Genomic DNA, 19,844 nt, shown 5'->3' on the forward strand with positions numbered 1-19,844 from the left:
TATTAAGAAATATAGGGCTAAACTAGTAAATGTTTGACAAAATTTTAAGTTTAATGTGTTTTTAACATTTTCCTAATTTTGTCTAATCAACAATTCAATAAATCATTCCTCAATTTGTGGTAGTTTAATAGTATCTGGGATATAAATGTTCACACTTAAAATTTAAGAATGGCTTGCAAATCAGTTAGCCCTGTCTGGTTCCAGCACAACCCTGCTCCTTCCATACCTACCATAGTGCCTATAATATAGTGAATAATATGTTGAATAAATATTCATAGAATGAATGGTTGAGTTGGTTGTAATTGATTAGTCTATTAACTAGTTAATTGTCATTGAATAGGATATGTGTTTGCTTATAGTCTAATTAATTTCTTGCCTCATTTTAGAGATTTAGAACTGAGACAGACTTTTTGATTCAGATTCTTCAATGTGTCATTTTCAGTGGTGATATAAATTGGCTCTTATGGTCCTTGAAGCTTTTCCAGGTCTATTTTTTATTCACATTTTATTTTATTTTTTCTAATTATGTGTTATGAAAGATTTTTTTTAACATTCATCCACTTGCATATTTATAAATTAAACAATTTTCTTACACCCTCTCTTCCCTCCTCCCCTCCCCTCCCCTCAGTGGTAAGCAGTCTAATGAATGTTGTACATATATATTTGTGTTTAACCTACATATTCAATTTATGCATGAAGAATTAGTACTAAGGGAAAAAGAGAAAACCATGGGATCGGAAGGAAAAACATAAGATAAATTTTTAAAAAATTGAACACAGTGTGCATTCAGATTCTGTGAGGTTTTTTGTTTGTCTGGATGTGGATAGAGCTGTCCATAATAGGTCTCCCTGGGTTATCCTAGCTTTCTGAACTGCTAAGAAGAGCTGCATCCATCCTAATTAATCAATTCACAACGTTGTGGCTAATGTGTACAATGTTCTCTTGGTTCTGCTCCCTTCTCTCAGTATCAGTTTGTGTAAAGAGTCCAACCATTCAAAGTTTCTTATTAGAGCAATAATTCTCTGTTAACATTCATATACCAGAACTTGTTCGGTCATTCCCCAATTCATGGGCATCCCCTCAATTTTCAATTCTTTGCCACTATAAAAGGAGCTGCCATAAATATTTTGGAACATGTGGGACTTTTCCCATTTTTATGATTTCTTCTGGATATAGAGCATGTCTGTTTTAATAATTATAGTACAAAATACAAGTAAAGCAAACCATGCTCAATAGACAAAGTATAGGAAAAAAATGAACAGATTAAAGTCAGATCTACTAAATGTGATAATAAATGGGTTAAGAGCAAGAATTTATTTTGGATATTCCATAGGAAAGAATTCGTTAGTATTATACTGCAAGAATTGATATAAGTGTTTATAAACTAAAAGATGAAAACATTGTGAAAAAAACCCATAGACTTAAAGAAATAAAAAAGGATGCAACTAAAACCTTTTAAACCCAAGTCAAGTCATACAAAATGTATCCAGGACAAGTGGCAAGAAATAAATCCTTAAATTGTGCTTCAGAGGTCAACAATGGATTAGTACAATATGACTAGAAGACCAAAAAGTTCACATGTGGATGTAGAAGCTGAGGTTAGAAGTACAATATCTGCTAGCTTCCCATTTTTATCTAATGATTCTTGTACCATAGATACCAAACTCAGTTGGTTCTAAGCTGTTGAATCATTGCAAGCATTAACAATTCTCTCTAAATTTTTGTGCCTTTACCCAAGTGCCCAGCAAAGCTTTGGAATAGAATATATTATACAGTTTTATTAAGTATTATTCTCCTGACTCTAAGGAGACCTGCACTGGAATTTTAGATAAGTAATCAAAGGAATTTTACAACCTCAAATAAAAGTCCACACCAGTATTTAAATGATATCATTACTCCTGATCTAAATACTTTTTTGGTATCTATTTTCTTCCTCCTAATTGTAGGCAGAAAATAGCATGTAAATCCTCTACATGGATTCATATTGAGAGACGGTATCATGTACAAAGTAAAACTAATCATCTGAGTATTACTAATGGTAAAATAATGACAAATCATTCATAAGACTTCATAAAACATTTCATTTCTCATCTGAGTTACAAAAAAACAGATCATCATTAACATCTCTTGTACATTTACCTATTACATTGGTTTTTGTAGAGGTCCCTACATTCCAGAAATTTATAATAGTTCCACGTGCATGGTAGCTCCTGCTACACAATTCACACCAACATGAGATGAACTTGAAGCTCATTTTAAGCCTCAACTTAAGTACCTCCAGTGAAGGGGAACTGGCTACCTCCTGAGGAAACCCATTTTATACTTATGAATGCCGTTGGTTTTGAGGGTTTATTTTTTGATCCTTGGTACTAGTAATTCTTTGGATTTAATAGATTTTTAGTGGATAGACAGATAGTGTCTTTATATATCTATATCTATTGTTTTACAAAGAATGGAATATTTTAAAGACAACAAACTTGCAATAGAGAGCTTATTTGTGTGCAGATTCATCCATACTGCCCATATAAGCTCAGGTTGGATGCCTTCGTGTCCACAACTACTTCCCTCCTCTCTTCTTTTACGATTCCATTATGTTTTTCTTTTAGGAATCTTTTCCTTTTCCCAGAAACATTATCTTTCCATTCTGTGAGAAAAGATTATAGCTTATCTCTTCAATTCAACATATACCCATTCAATGTCTATTATGTCTTGTCAAGAAACATTCATTAAGTTAACCTCCTATGTTCCATGAACTATGGTAAGATCTAGATGTAAAAGACAAAAACAAAATAAAATAGTTCCTGTTCTCCAGGAACTTATATACTATTTGGCAGAAAGAAATGTACATTTACTCCCAGGTTGCTTTATATGCAAAATGGAGAAGTTGGCTTGGGAGATACTTCACAGTCCCCAGCAACTATAAATCTTAGAATCTATTAAGTTGTTCATATCTTTGTAAAGTACAGTTATTCCACTAAACCCCAGCCTTTTCCCATTGCTATTTCTATGTTGTGTGGGTTGGTAAAAGAAATTAAATTAAAATTTTGGAGTTTTTTTGAAAGCTGTAGACAACATATGAAGGACAGCAGATGACATAGAAAATTTCAAAACTCAGAAATGCATAAAATCTATGTAAAAGTATTTTTACTTAACATTGACTTACATATAACCTATGATCAAATACAAAAGGATGCCACATTTTACAATAAGGTACTGTAAACAGCCTATAAAAGAAAAAGGGAAAAAATTCAAACTTTTCTGAAATGAAGGGAGGATCAAAATATTTTACACATATTTTTTCAGATTGTAGGTGTGCTATACCTGTCATCCCTTTGATGTGGAAGGGATGCTTGTACACAATTCTAATCCACCCACTCATGATTGAAAATTGAGAAATTTTATTATTATTATTATTATTATTATTATTATTATTATTATTATTATTTTGGCCAAGTCTAGGAAATGTAGGAAATCCAAAATCTTTATCTTGTTGACCAGTCATTTTTAATTCTTTATGGTTTGCCATTTCCTTCCCTATGTCATTTTAAAGATGAAAAAACTGAGGGTTAAGTGACTTTGTCCAGAGTCACACATCTCGTAAATTTCTGAGACCAGATTTGGATTCAGATTGTCCTGAAGCCAAGCCTGGAACTCTATCTATTGTGCTATCTAGCTGCCCCAAGATCTTATACTTTTCATTTATTAAAATTTTTTAACCGATATACTCTCTTCTAAAAGCAAGTAATTCCAAATCAATCTTTCTCCACTCCTTATTCAACAAAGAATTAAAAAAGAGAAAGAAAAGCAGCTCATCAAAATTCACTAATTTCATCACTCAGGTTTGAGAGTCTATGAAATGTTTCTTCCTCATAGACCCTCTCATGTGCAAACAAAGGGGAGGGGAGGTGAAATCTTTATTTTAGACATAGCAAATTCTCCCTTGATTGATGAAGCATGAATGTTGTAACACATTGAAACTTAACTGAGCAGGGACCTCAGCCTTTATTTCCCCAAAGGATAACGTCATTACAATTGATCAGCTTCTCATGTTAAATAGCCAGTGTGGCAGATAAAAGATATGGTGCAGTTTTTAAAGCAATGAGAATATTTTGGTGGGGAGCAATGGAAAGAATAGTTAATGGGAGGGAAATAGAAAAAGGGGGAAGTGAAATTATTTCAAAGAGAAAGCATAATGGGAAGAAAGATTAACACTGAGTTGACAGAAACAAAAGGATGCCACATTTAAGAGGTGGATATAGTTGGGAAAAAGTTTGGAATCTTCATTGAATTCTTTTTTAATTGAATAGATAAATTTCAATTTGGATTTTGTATATTGAAAACAGTACATAACTAGAAAAGGATTGGGGGAGGATCAGGAAAGAGAATGACAGTCTGTGATAGAAGAAAAAAGATGAGATCAAGTATCCAAGTGAGAAAAAGAATGTCTGGATTTTGTTTTATTTTGTTTTCTCCCATGATGTCATCATTTTAAAAATGTCAGTCTATACTCATGATTACAATCAAAGTCAGATGTAAGACTTGATATCCTAATGTCAGTTCCATACTGATCAAGTATAAATCTGCTTCATTTCCAGGGTTGCTTGTGAATTCTTTATTTCCCCTTGATTCTTTTCTTCTGAATTATCTTGGAACTTAAGTGATATATCCCAGGACAAGGCTCAGATTGTGGAAAGTCAGAACTTTCCCTTTCACATAAAGGAACAAACTTTTATTTTATTTATAGGTATCTTTATTGTTCTGGAAGATTATACCTTTAAAGTATTTCAAGCATGATCTTAAAACTGGTGAGCTAAGATCCCTTGAATAAAAAGCTAGCTTTTGTGTCAGGAAGACCTGGTTTCAAGACTTGCATTTGATGCTTCCTATATGTCTTGTCCAAGTTACATCAATTTTCTGTACAGTTTCAAAACTATGCCCTCAATCATAAGCCCATTTGATCCTACATATATGGGTCATATTTATGTAGATCATAGATCTTTAGATTTTGAACTGGAGAGGACTTACATAATTGGATGTTGGATTGAATGACTTCTGAGATCTTTTCAAACTTTATAATCTATGGAAATTCTGACTGTGATCCTGAGCAACTTATAATCTCTCAGTGCTTCTGGGAAGTCTCTTAAGACTGTAAGTTACACCCTAGTTGCTGTTCTTCATTGCTAGAGGAAGTTACCTCTGGGAGTTCCCTATATATCCAAACAAAAAATAGCTTACATTTATGTAAGATCTTAAGATCCATAGCACAATTTCTTATTCTGATTGTCAAAATTGTTCTAATATTTGAAATATATTTTTCTCCAAAGAAATAACTCTTAGGGGTCTCATTTTCCTTATGAGACATCATGGTGTAGCAAGAAAGAATATCTAGGAGGTAGTCTAGCAAAGGGGTTAGAATGCTGGGGTTGTTATAAGGAAGATTGAATCCCAATTTCTCTACATTATTTTTTCTGGGGTGGGGAATCAATTCACTCAAACATATAGATTCCCCACAACCATAATAAGCTACTGAAAAATATTCTCATCTTTATTATCTTCCCCCTCCAATATTCACCTACCAGTCTCAATTTCTTTAACATACAGATCTGGTCATGTTACTACCTCATTTGCTTATGACTTTTGGTATCTTCCTGTCATCTTTTAAATATGGTTCAAACTCCATTGCCAGGTGTTCAAGACCTTCCACAAATCAACAGTGTGGTGCTCAATAAATATATATTGATTTAAATTGACTATCTAAATGTCATTATTATCATTATGTTGATGGTTTCCTAGTCTTAATTCCAACTCTGGAATCCCAGAAGGTAATAATTATCCCCAGAAGGGAAAAAGAATGGGTCTGGAATTCTGCCAGATGAAATCCCTGGAAGATATCTCAGTGTCCTGGAATAGTTAACACTACCATGTAATTGTATAGGTATCAAGAAAAACACCCCTTTGTCTATTGAAAGCTATAGAGTGTGGGGCAAGATGTGGTTTAGAAAAGGGATGATGGCAATGTAAGAATGTCTGGTTCTTAATATACAAACTCAGTAGGGTCATTGTTTTGAAAATAGTTATTCCTTTAGTAAATATACTAAACCATCCAGAACTTCTTGCTTCATTCCTCTTTGTTGAAGGAATTCTTAACTTTTCTTCAATATTAGAAGTTAGGAATATAAGACAAAAGTCCATTTAGAACAAATTGGAGTTACTACTTATACAGATCATAAATCTATAGATTTAGAGTTTGAAGGGACCTTAAAGGACATCTGGTCCAATTCCTTTAGGGCAGGGGTAAGAAACCTTTTTTCTGCCAAAGGCCATTTGGATATTTGTAACATCATTCACCTGCTATATTTGGTAAAACAATTAATCCCGCCCTTAAATAACTCCTAGATTTCTTGAATCTGTGGTTGCCAGACTACAGGCCTTGTATAGCCCTTGGACTGGATGCTCCCAGTCCCTACTTTAGGGGGTAGTAAAATCATATTTTACTCTTACTTTAAAAAAAGTTTATTATATCTTTTGTAATATAACCCATATTTTCATAGTGAACTTTTATTATAACAACGAATAAAAAGGGGGATGGAGAAAATCAGTTCCAGCAAAACTAAAGAATATATTGCCAATATTTAAAAGAATATGCAGTATTCCATGCCCACTCTTCATTTTTCAGATAAGGAAAAGAACAGATTTGTTGACCAAATATAATCATGAAGAATAGCTAATGTGATAGGACACAGAATCATAACCCAAAAAAATCTTGACAAATTAGAATGATAAAACCAAACCAACAGGATAAAATTTGACAGGAAAACTAAATGTAAATCTTATTCAGGCTTTAAATAATCAGTTACATAAATACAAAAATGGTGCTGGTTTGGAAGAAGTTCAAATGACAGACAGTTTTCAGTTGATCACAAACTTAGCATCTGCTGGTAACATAACATAGCAGCTAAAGTGCTTCCACAGCAATGATACCCTTATGGTAAATAGGGAGTTGTTGGTCAGCAAATGTTTGGGGAAAATAAGTGACTCTCCCTACAGTGTACTGTATGTCTGACTGTAGGGTACATATTCGAGAAAGCCATATCAAGGAGATCTGACAAGAAGGGGTGTAAACCAATGTCTCATTTAAATCTTAATAGTAGAACTCCACACCCAAAGTCCTGAGAGGCCCAGTACCAATGGAACAGTTAGACAATAGAAAGTAAGTTCTTGAGGGCAAATCTTTTTTCTTTTTGCCTTGCACAAAACAGATAATTATTAATTGAATTGGCATTCTGTGAAAAATTAAAAAATACTGGGACTCAGGCACAAATCTTTCCTCCTTTTTGTTTTGTCATTCTATAACATACACTATTCATATTCTGCAATAAGATGACCTTGACCTTCAAACAAACTCCATTTTTCTACTTCAGCCATTTTCACTGGCTCTTCCCCCACTCCCCCCAAATCTGGAACTTTTTTCTCTGCTTCCTGTTCCTTCAAATTTCAGCCAAAATTCCAACTTCTCCAAGAAACCTTTCCTTATCCCCCTTTTTTTATCTCCAGTTTATATGGTATGGAGCTTGTTTGTATGTAGTTTGGGTCTTATCTCTCCCACTAGGCTTTGAACAGCTTGAGTGCAAGGATTGTGTGGCATAGCAGGGATTCTGTTGATAAAACTTGAATTTGATCTAGTTTACTTTAGGTTAAGTAGTATCATTAATCGAGACTCTAAAAATTCTCTTGAAGGCCATTCCATAGCCTGTAGGAGGGTAGGTTCCCACAGTTTGGGAATTAGAGACTAAATGAAAAAATTAGAAGTATGCAAGCTCAGAAATTGAAGCTTATCATTCCAAAGTTTATCATTCTCTGTGATTATGACTTGGCTCCTAGGGAATAAAAACTTTTGTAATTAGAAGTAGCTAGGTGAATAGTGAGCCATGAGCTGAATCAGGATTCAAGGCAAACCTCAACTCAAACCCATCCTCATATGTTAAGTAGGGAGGAGCTAGGTGGTGCAGTAAATGGACCACCAGCCTTGGAGTCAGAAGGACCTGAGTTCTAATCCTACTTCAGATCTTTGACACCTACTGGTCATATGACTTTGGGCAAGTCACTGAACCCCAATTGCCTCACATCCAGGGCCATTTCTGAACTCTGGACCTAAACTATGGAGGTGGAAGCTGGTGATTTAATACAGCACCCCTTTGCTCAAATCCAATTCACTTGCATGTCATAGCATCACCTCCCTCATGTCATGGTCTTCTTCAAGAATGAAGGACAAACATCATTCATCATCAATCACCTAGGGGGTCTGATGTGTGGAAGATGAAATGAATGAGAAAACAAATTCAGCCTTAGCCATTTACTGGCATTGTGTCTCTGGGCAAATCACTATTGTAAAATAGAGATAATAACACTTACCTTCTAAGGTTGTTGTAAGAATCAAATGAGATATTTTTCATAGATGCTTATTTCCTCCTCTCACCCATTGAGGAAATTAAAGTAATTAGGTCAGCAAGTGATAACTTATAGGAATTGAGTGATCTGGGTGTATTGATTTATTAAGCACTCTATGTCATTTGATCTACAAGTAGGAACCAGAGCCTTTTATCAGCTTAGGGTTAGAGTTCAAATACAGGAGGAGACAGACTTTCATTCATTAAAAACCATCAAACAAGGCCAATTAATTAAAAGGAAACTATTAAGTAGAGAGGTTTCTAATTGGAGGAAAGATTATGGAAAAGGCACTATATTAGATGCTAAGGGAGCTACAGAGGTAATAAGATGCAAGACTAATCTTCAAGGAGTTTAAAATCTGGTAGGGAAGTTGTGAAATACCAAATCATTATGATAACAAAAAGAATGAGGCAAGTACATAGAAGAAATGCAAATTAAGCTCCATAATAGTCCAGAAGAGGAATAAACCATGTCCAAATGGAAGAATTAGGAAAAAGTTTAATTTAGAGGATGATTTTTGAACTCCTAGTTGACTCTTGCTTCCTTAACACTTAACATAATTGGGGCTCAATAAGTGACTGGCAAGTGAATTAATGAATCTAAAAAATGAATTTCCTTGGGGTGGTTAGGTGGCGCAGTGGATAGAGCACCAGCCCTGGAGTCAGGAGTACCTGAGTTCAAATCTGGCCTCAGACACTTAATAATTACTTAGCTGTGTGGCCTTGGGAAAGCCACTTAACCCCATTGCCTTGCAAAAAAAATTGAATTTCCTCTTTAATAATATATATAAAAAAAAGGACTGAGAGTTTAAAGTCAAGTATAGGAAACAGTATAGAAGAAAACCCAGTATAAATTCAGAGAATTTGACTAGAGGAGAGGAGTACTCCTTTCTGAATAGCTTTGGTCAGGGTCCCATGAGTCTGTCTTTTATATGTGCTTTCTTAAACTATGAGTTTGTCAGTTAGCTCTCTATGCCAATACACTGGGGTCTTTTCATATTGATTAAAAGAATTTCAATTTCAGAATTCTTATTTTTCTCAGGACTTTTCAACAGTTGCTTTCTTAAAATTTATAGTAAATATCTAAAGACTTTGATATTCCTTTTTCTCACTATTTCAAATTCAGAATGGCATGGTCACTTATTTCCAAGATTTCTATCACATTTACTTCATAGTCTAGTTTTTCCTTGTTGATCGAAATTAGATTGAAAATAAGCAGTACCCCTCATTGACTTGATTTTCTGAGATTCTTTTTTTAATTGTCAACAACAAGAAAAAACAATTGGTTTTCTTTTAGAAGTTTGGGATTAATTTGTAGTCAGAAAGGAGGGGGCATAGTTCTGGTTAATATAAGGATCGACCTCACAATCCTGAATCATTCAAATGAACTTTAGAAGGTAGGAAAATTATCATTGCCCTAGCAGTTTTGCAGATATTTGCATGATCTTTAAAATATGGAAGCAACAGGTTCATAATTGCAACTATGGGGCATAAATCATCAATTCACATATTGAAGATTGGTTTGTATGAACAGAGGATCAATCAGTTAATAGGCATTTATTATTAACTAGGCACTTATTGTTCCCCAGGTCCTTTGAGATGTGAATGCCAAAAGGGTTTAAAATTTTTAGTCCAGAGAAACAATCTTTTCAGAGCAATTTTGAACTATCACAGTCTTTGAGCCAGAAAATAGCTGAGTCATGGGTTTTGGTGTGGCAGCTAGGTGGCACAGTCTTGAGTCAGGAAGACTCATCTTCATGAGTTCAAATATGGCCTCATACACAAGATTTGAACTCATGCAGATGAATGTGACCCTGTGACCCTAGCAAGTCAGTTGTTCCTGTCTGCCTTGGTTTCCTTATCTGTAAAATATGTAGAAGGAAATGGTTAAGAAAACCCTAAATGAGGTCATTGTAAAATGACTGAACAATAAAATAGTCTTTGAGGAAAAAAAAATTGAGAGAAAGGAGTTGGTACTGCATGAGCTGAGCATCACGAGCAAGGTCAAGAGAAAGGAAAAATAGGAAGAAGAGCTTAGCTTCTGCAGTGAACTGAGAGGTGGACAATCAGGCCTCTGTAGGCATCTTGAAACAGAGAAGTCTGACTGAAACTATTAGTGATAATGACCTCTTTGAGGATTTTCAGTGAAATTCCAAAAATTCCTTCACCAGGTTTCCCTGCTCTATGCCTGTTCACTAATGTGAACTAATAGCTTCTGCTTGAATCTTTGACCTAAGTGTTTCACATATCCTGATTTTATTTGAAATTTTAAAAAGCCAGTGTTAGTTCAAAATATACACAATTTAAATTAGGGTAGAGAACCAATGCAAGCAGTTTCCTAAATTGAGAGACCTGGGTTATTGTTTAGTCCCTTGACTAGGAACAACATAATATTGTTTGGAAGGTTTGTCATAACCTCAACAATAGTAGGGAAATTCAGTAATGAGCAGGTTTTGAGCACTATTTGAGGTTTGGGAGAACCTACCCTTTCCCAATCTGCCCCGGGAGATATAAATAAAGTTAGTCTCCATGTAAAGGTATTTCTGCCTTGCAGGATTATAATTAATAGACCAATGAATTAGAACTATAAATCAGAATTCTAAAACATGCTGCCATGGGAATAGCACAATCTATCAGCTATATCCATTTATAATAGTTTGAAATTGTTCTTTCTTTACACTAAACAGCCAAAGGAATGAGTAGCTTTTTATATTTTTTAAAATTCATACTTTCGTGCATCAGTGTCATAAGATCCCTGATATGGATTGAAAATTGGGAAATTCTTCCCTTGATATGAATAAGCAACTCTCACATGATTTAGTTTTAGATATCTACATAGGGTGTCTTGGCCCATCACAAAGCCAGCCTGTAAAACTCAAACTCACATGTTTTTGATTCCAGGGCTTGTCTTCAAGCCACTCTCAAGTTACCTCTTGGAGTAGGTAGTACAGGTATTATTGTTTCTCTCTGTCTCTTCTTTCTTCTTTGCTTCTTTTTTCTTCTTGTTTTTTCATCTTTCTTCTCTCTCTCTCTCTCTCTCTCTGACACACAGATTAAAAGGGATTAACTAATCTGTGCAATCATACAGCTAAGCAGTGACAGAACTGAGGTCCAAACCTGTCTTCAGACTCTAAATTCAATGACCTTCCCACTCTATTGTTCAATTTCATTAGTTATCAAAAGATTAAAAAGAATTGTTTTGGTCACAGGATCATGAAAAAAATTGGCCAAGTGGAGTGAATGAAGTAGTTTTTATGTGTGCTTATTATAAAGTATGTTTCTTTTTTTTCAGTGACTTCTTGTTGTTTAGCCATTTTAGTCATGTCTAACTCTTCATGACTCAACTTGGTGTTTTCTTGGCAAAGATACTGAAGTGATTTCCCATTTCTCTCTCCAACTAATTTTAGAGATGGGGACACCCAGGCAAACAGGGTTAAGTGACTTGCCCAGGATCACACAATTAGGAAGTGTCTAAGGTCACATTTGAACTCTGGAAGATAAGTTCACTCTATCCATGCGCCACCTACTCGCCATTTTCGGTATCTACCCATTGCCTAAAGGAGAAAGTATAAATAATTTTCTTCCTGTCATTTAATGCCCACATCAATCTGGTCTCATCCTAGCTTTCTGTTTATCTCTCACTATTCCCTTATGGTCAAAGGAAACTATTCATCATTCACTAAACATACCCAAGATTTTCTACTTCTGTTTGTTTGATTCTCTTTGCCTAGAATGCCTTTTCTTCCTTCTACCCACACCCTACCCTAAGTTTTATCTATTGAAATAGTAATTATCTTTCAAGGTTTGTATCAATGATCATTTCTTTCATGAAACCTTTCCTGTACTTTCTCCTTTCCTCAATCCTACTGGATCATAGAGCTGGAAGGGAATTTATAGGCCAATAAGTTAATTACTCTTATATTAAAGTTGAAATAAATGAAACCCAGAAAAATTCAGTGACTTGTCCAATGTCGAACAGGGAGTAGAAGAGTCAGAATTGGAATTCAGGACATAACTACAAATCCAAAGCTCTTTCCTCTTTATCAAGCTACCTTCATTCTGAATGAGAATAGTCAGTTTCTCTTGGACTTCCCTTCTAAACCTTTATCATTCTGTTTTCTGAAGACTTCAGGTAAAGAAACAATAATGAGCACATAGGTAAAGGCATGAATAAGACTTTTATTATCACACAGCTCTAACTTTTCTGAATTTCTGTAATTCTCTGGGTAGCAGAATTAGCAGTAGTTCTGATTTAAGAGTCAGGACTCTCATCTCCCATTTATTTCATAGTGGGTAGTTTTTTAGTCTATGTTTGGTCAAAGCCTCCTTTTTTATTTAAGTCAGGCACATTGTGATAAGTGACAATCTAGTAGTATTTGAGAAAAATTCTTTGAGTTATCCAAGGCATTTTAAAAATACACCAATAGGGGCAGCTAGGTGGCGCAGTGGATAGAGCATTGGCCCTGGAGTCAGGAGGACCTGAGTTCAAATTTGACCTCAGACACTTAATAATGACCTAGCTGTGTGGTCTTGGGAATGCCACTTAACCTCATTGCCTTGCAAAAACTAAAAAACAAAAAAAAAAAATATAGCAATAGATATTGCAGTCATTAAAAAAAAATAAGGACCTTTCTATGGTGGTAATTCGGGATAGGTGAGAATTTATTTTGTGAGTTTTGGGAGGGTTCTTAGAAGAAAATGTCTGGAATCAGACTGATAAATCTCTAATATATCCAGGATGAATGTGTCTTGAAAAAAAGCTAGAGAAATTTCTTTTAAAAAGTAAAATTCAAATGGTGGGAAATATTACTGTTAGTTCTCTTCATCCTCAAACTATCTTCTTTTTATTTTTCATGTCTTGATATATTCCTTTGACATCTCCCTGATAGAACATAAGCTCCTGGAGGACAGACTATTCATTTTTTCTCTTTATATTCACAGAATCAAATGCAAAACTTATTGATTGAGGGATTACAATATTCTTTATATCCAAAATGTCATTTGAACTTAACATCAACCCCATAAATAGGTAGCATGGGATTTATAATTTCTAATTTAAAAATACTCAAAGATACAGATAACTCTAAAGGTACAGAAAAGTGAAGTTCATTGTCCAGGTTTATCAAAACTCCATTTTTCGATTCCAAATACCTCTTTTCCTAATTGACTGTAATGAGTGATAATAATAGATGCTGACATTTGTTTTCAATTAAATTCAACAAATATTTATTCAGTGTCCAGCATATAAAGGGCACTGTTTAGGATTTTTTTGTTGAGACAAAGACAAAAATTAAGCAATCTCTGTTCTAAAGGAGCCCCTATTTTACTAAGTATGTCTACTGGAGTATATTTGAAATATATATATACATATAATATTACAATTATATTTATATTATCATTTTAGTATTATCATTTTATATAAATATGTAAAAGTTTTAAGTTTTCTTTAACAACTTATTTATAAATTATAATAAATTTATAATAAATTAGTAGGAAGATTCTGGAATGATTCAGCCATTCACTTATGCTCTTAATAAGCACATTTGAATTAGTATTTAAGTTGTGTTTATTCAGTTCAAGTTAACTCAACATATATTTTAGTGAGACAATGTGATTTAGAGGAAAGAATGCTGGACCAAGAGTAAGAAATTTTAAATTCACATTCTTCCTTGATAATTACTAGCTCTGTAACTATGGGTAAATTAAATTTTCTGAGCCTAGGCAATTAAGTATTAGGTAAGTTACTTTTTGCATTGATAGAAGTTTCTACACTGGCCAAATCTTACTGTTGTATACACAATTTGTTTCAATTATTATTATTATTGCTAATACTAATGATAACCATCCCTATTTATATAGTAGTTCATAGCATACAAAGTTTTTTTACTCATGATAATATGTTGTGAGGTAATATAATTATTATTATCACATCAACTTAATTGTTGAAGAAACCAAAATGCAAAAAAAAAAATGACCTAATGTCACATGGTTATTAAGAGATGGAGCTAGTTTTGTTTTTTGTTTTTGACAACAAGGCCAACACTCTTGAAACTTCACTATCATGCCTTTGAATTAAAAATATGCATTTTAAGGTCAAATCAAGTAAAACAATGATTACCTTTTAAAATCAACTTCATAACAAATGGACAATGTTTAGGTGTTGATCATATACAATCTTAAATGTGTATTATGGAATTCTTGGGTAACAAAAACATCCTAATTCTTTTTTTTCTTCTGGTGGTTTCTTTTTTCTTTTTTAGGTCTGTCCCTCAATTTGGAAAGATTGTTCTCTTCATGTTTCCTTCTAGATGCCTAAAATAGTGATGGCAGCATCCACTCATAAAAGTGCCAGTGCTAGGCATCAATCTTGAAAACATTAGGTAAAATTTTTCTTTAAAACTGTTATAGAGTCAAAAGTGCAAAGTATTATTACTACAGAATTTTATGCCTGGCAAATTTAATATTAAAAAGTAAGAAATATACTACAAAAGCAAATTGTAGTCTAATAAAACTCATGCCCATTGAATAACAATTTTTAATAGGTCACAAATAAAGTTTCAAGAAGTTCGAAAAGAATTTGTCACATTTTTCATATTAATTTTAATAAATTCAACACCCCCGCTAAATGCTGCTCTTGAACATTTTTAAGTTCTAACATGAGAAATCAATCTAACTGATGTAAATCTTCTGATTCTCTTAGACTCAAAGTGAAAAACATGTCAGTACTTTTCTTCAGTAAGAAATAAGTCACAGGAATGGACATCATGACCCTTGGAGTTCTTTTTCATTTGTTCTGTGACCGGAAAATGTTTGAAATGAAATCTTGAAGTCTATTATGTCGGGGAACAAGTTACTTGGCAAATGAAAGCAGCGAAGATAAAAAAATTCAAAGACATATCTTCTCTACCAAGGTTTCAATTGACTAGAATAAAATTTAATAAAGAAAAAATTTAATTTGGAAAGATTCAAGAGATAAAAATCCTTTGATTCAAAGAACTAAAATTTTCATTCTTTATCAGTCATTTTTAGGCAAGCTCTTCAATTTAATTACAGCATTGAAATGCCATTATTCATTCTCTTTGGAAGTAGCTGAATAAGAATAAATATGGATCCTGTATAGAAGTAATACATACACTGCATCATTATTCCAGAAGGTATAAGAGTAGTAGAGATATTGATCAAAACTCCATCATGTCTCAGTGGACTGCAATGTTGCTGTAAACCATCCAAAATGGATATTTACATATACCAAAGTCACCAGATCTTTGCCAAGTTCCACATCATCAAAACTGAAAATATCTGGCTTCAGACATATAATTTGTAAGATGATTCCATGATCCAATGTGGGCAAACCCAGCACAAACTGCTTTTAGAAGGGAAAATAGTTTATACTGTTGCTTCACTAGATATGGTCAGACCACAGCAGAACGAATTGATTTGAAAAATCATAATGGATATTCTATTACTATTTCTTCCCTGTTGCTCTGTTCTCAGTAGTCTCTGATCCGCACACAACCTGCTTTGATTGGGGAAGAGGTGATTTTTCTCATTTTGAATTAGGAAAAAAAGTGACAATATAAAAACCTAGGTATTTGGAGCTATAGATGTTTGGGGCAAAGGCAGGGAAGGGAAAGAATTGAAATCTGTCACTCTGTCCTCTTCAGAAAATATAGGGATAGAAACAAATTTAGGTTTTTTTCCTACAATTTTAACTTATTTGTATACATGAGCGTATTAGTCATTTTCACCATGTCTCCCTAAAAATAGCTACTTCCCCTAGATAATCATTATTGTATATCTCATACCTCATATATCTCAATATTTATCATAATCTTAAACATCATGTCTGCATTAAGAAAAATTAAAAAGTATAAACAATCAAAACTCTGACAAAATCTCATTTGTAAAATACCTGTAAGGCATTAGAGATCTGTATCTTTAAGTTACCAGATATTGTCTTTGAGAAAAGGAACAAACAATAGAAATTCTTCATCATCATTTTAGTCAAAGTAGGTTTTGCCAACTTGGATTATATAGTGGGTATTGTGTATTTGAAATATTTAAAAGTGTTTTTTTTTTATTCTACATTTTCTCCCACCAGTTTTCCTGAAATACAACAAAAAATGAAGCCCTCTCCTGTCTGCTAATGGCACTCACCTCTATAATTATGGAAATAGTCTTCCTTTTGCTGAAAATGTCTCTAGTTCTTTGACAACGGCTTAAGAACAATGGGGTCAAGTCCACTTGGGAAAGCAGCAACATTGGATGAATTGTTGAGCACATGCATCGAAATGTTTGGTAGGAGATGCTTCCAGTCTCATTCCACACAGAATTAAACTAGAAGAGTGGGGCTTTTTCAACTTGTCAGGGATTACTAGGGAAACGGCAAATTAAAGTAGTTGGATACTAGACAAGATCTTTCTCTGTTGCACTGATAATAAGAGAAAGAAAAGGAAATGAGGAAATATAAAAGTAGCTTCTTGAAACTTGTTCTGTTTTGTTTTGTTTTACAGATGACAGTGGAGAATTGAGCAACAGTTATTTGCCAAGAATTGTTCTTTTGATGCACCGATGGTATCTATCATCCACTGAGCTGGCAGGAAAACTTCTCTCTATATATCTTTGCCAACTATAGTGTCTTTTTCATTAGGTCTTGGCAGTATAACAAATACTTTAAAAGCAATTCATTTGGGCATGTACTATTTCTAACTAATACAAAGAAGTCGTGATTAAAACAGAAAACGTTAGTCAGTTATACAGCTATTTTGTATTTACATTTAGATGCTTAATCCAGCAAGAAAGATGGATAATGGACTGAATTTGCTTTTTTTCATCTGGATGATTTAGTTTTAGGTTTATTGAGAGATTAACATATAAATTGGTAATATGACAAAACAGTAACTATAAATTTAACTCATCCTATCTTGTGCTGAAATGAATTTCTGCCTGCAAAGAGAGAATGCCATTTTCAATTGATTCCTCAAAATAACTATTAAGGGCCATGATTAGGGGAAAGGAAGTAGAGAATAAGTATGAGTGTGAAAACTGAAAAGTTAAGTGACGTATCCAGGATGGCAGAAGCAGGATCTTAATGAGATGTTCCTGATTCCAAGACCCACTTTTTAATCTGTAGAGTAGTTCATGCTACTTCTCATAAATGCAGATGCTTTGTATATATTTTAATTTTCTTTCTAGGCTGCCTTTCATAGATCTTTATGATCTTCTTTTAGTCAACACATAGAATTATTTCATATACAATTAATTTTCTTTCCAAAAATTTTCCAGAGAGGCAGTATGGTATAAAGGAAAAAAATGTTGAACTTAGAATTGGGAGAGAACTGGATTCAGATGCTGCTTCTGTTACTTATATGCTTATTGTTTGACTGTGATCATAGGCAATCCATAATATCTCTGGATCTCAACTTTGTCATCCAAAAGTTGGGTATATATTAATGTTAATATCTGAAATATAGTATAGTACTAGAAACTAAAGGATTTAAACCATTCTAAACAAATGACCAGAGCATTGAACATAATTTCCCTTTTTCCAAGTTGCATGAAGCACAACTCATTTATGCTTAGGATATTTAAAAACTGAGTTGTTTCATTTATAGAAAACTGCTTGCAAAGAGCATTTAGCTTATATATCTCACTTGAACTTTACAACAACCCTGTGAACAAAATGCTACCATTACTCTCATTTTACAAAGTGACTTGCCCAGGCACACAGCTTAAAAAGTATCTGAGGTTGGATTTGAGTTTAGGTTTTCCTGAGTTTGGGTCTGGTGATATATCTATTTTGCCAACTAGCTACCTTCAAATGAAAGAATATTTGTAAAGCACTTAGAGCAGATAAATTCTCATAGTAGGAACTTAATAAATGCATATTCACTTCTACTTTTCTTTCCCCTCTTTATCCTACGTGTCCAATTATTTCTATCCTCCCCCTTTGCTATTAATTTATATATTTTATCCTAGCCGGTATTTGAAAGTATAGTCAGTTCTCCATTTCTTAACTTGCTTATTGATATATGCAGCATATTTTTTAATACTAGAAGTCCCGAATTGGAGTTTACTCAGGGAAGGTAAAAATATATTATCACTGAGAAATAAATGATCACATTTAGAACTAAAACATCTTTTCATTTTGCTACTCTTTGTTTTGGTTTGATGGCAGTCTTTTTTCCTACCCTAGATTAGCTGGAACTAGAGTTGAACCAGAAGTATAGAATGTTTGAGGCCCATTTCAGCTGGACTCATAATTGAGAGATCCTGAGTGATCCTTAATGGAACAGGAGGTGCTACATAATTGGACAAACATCTAAAAATCCTGTGGAATAAATCAAACAAAATTTGGATAAGAACATGCTTGAGTCAGTTGAGATTTTGAAAAGAACTCGTTCCAAATTTAGGGTCTACCATTTACCAGCTGTGTAAAATGAAATGAATCACATCATTTCCTAGAGTCTTTTACTCTGAACCTACAGAATGGGGATAATGATATTCTGCTTGCCAACATCATAGGATTATTGTGAGGATCAAATGATATATGTTTGGAAAACCTGTAACCTTAAAGTGCAATGGAAATATGAACTGTTATTGTTTCATTAACAAACATACGTACCGTGATGCTTGTGGGGAAGGATGTGATGAATTCCGTCTAAAGATCTGTTACTTCATGAGGTAGGTATTATTTTAAATTTCCTAGTGCTTTTGTCTCTAATCAGGAAGGCCATAAAATTCCTTTTGGGAAAGAGGTTTAGATATAACTTTAGGAATCTGAGGGCTATAGACTAAACAACACCTCTAAGAGTAAATAATGGTAGTAGAATTAAGGAAGGAGCCTTCATAACCTGATCCCTTCCTCCCATTCTGACTTTCTTACACTATCCTTCCTTCTGGATAATCTTGGGATTCAGTGAGCCTGGCCTTGTTGTTCATGAGTTATCAGAAGGGAGAAGCAGTCTTATTAGACTATGACACAATTTGTCCCTCCCATTAGACTAGCTAAGACTTTTTTTGCTTTCATAAGAGTCATAAGACAGGAATTCAAATTCCTGTTAAAATTAAATGACTTTGTTGCTATCTGGTTTACTTTGGACAAATTGCTTAACTTCCCTGTGCCTCATTTCTTTCTGTACTATGAGGTTGGATTGTATATCCTTTAGGGTCCCTTTCAGGTCTACATCCAGGGTCCTTTGGGTTATCATTAGTCATAATATGTAGTAAATAAGGAAAATTAATTTTCATCTCAGCTTTATGACCTTGGGTGGGAGGTCATAGAATAAAAACATATTTAGAAAATTAAAGGCAAATCTTGGCAAGGGAAAATTTATTCTTGACTCCAGGGCCTATGGTTCTTTATCCACTGGGCCACCTAGCTGCCCTAAGGCAATG

General features: G+C 33.9%; 1 protein-coding gene across 2 annotated transcripts in view; it reads left to right on the forward strand.

Moving 5' to 3' along the window:
- RASGRP3 (RAS guanyl releasing protein 3) overlaps positions 1 to 19,844 on the forward strand; it is a 136,496-nt gene that overhangs the window by 53,950 nt on the left and 62,702 nt on the right. The window contains exons 3-6 of one of the 2 annotated variants that reach the window (XM_074209686.1): positions 14,708 to 14,827; positions 16,549 to 16,745; positions 16,961 to 17,063; positions 19,068 to 19,130. In XM_074209686.1, coding sequence (XP_074065787.1) covers positions 16,676 to 16,745; positions 16,961 to 17,063; positions 19,068 to 19,130 — 236 coding nt within the window. In that variant the 5' untranslated portion in view covers positions 14,708 to 14,827; positions 16,549 to 16,675. The other variant, XM_074209685.1, reaches the window with a different exon arrangement.

The sequence above is a fragment of the Macrotis lagotis genome, chromosome 1 (genome assembly GCF_037893015.1).
Source record: "Macrotis lagotis isolate mMagLag1 chromosome 1, bilby.v1.9.chrom.fasta, whole genome shotgun sequence".
Classification (NCBI taxonomy): domain Eukaryota; kingdom Metazoa; phylum Chordata; class Mammalia; order Peramelemorphia; family Peramelidae; genus Macrotis; species Macrotis lagotis.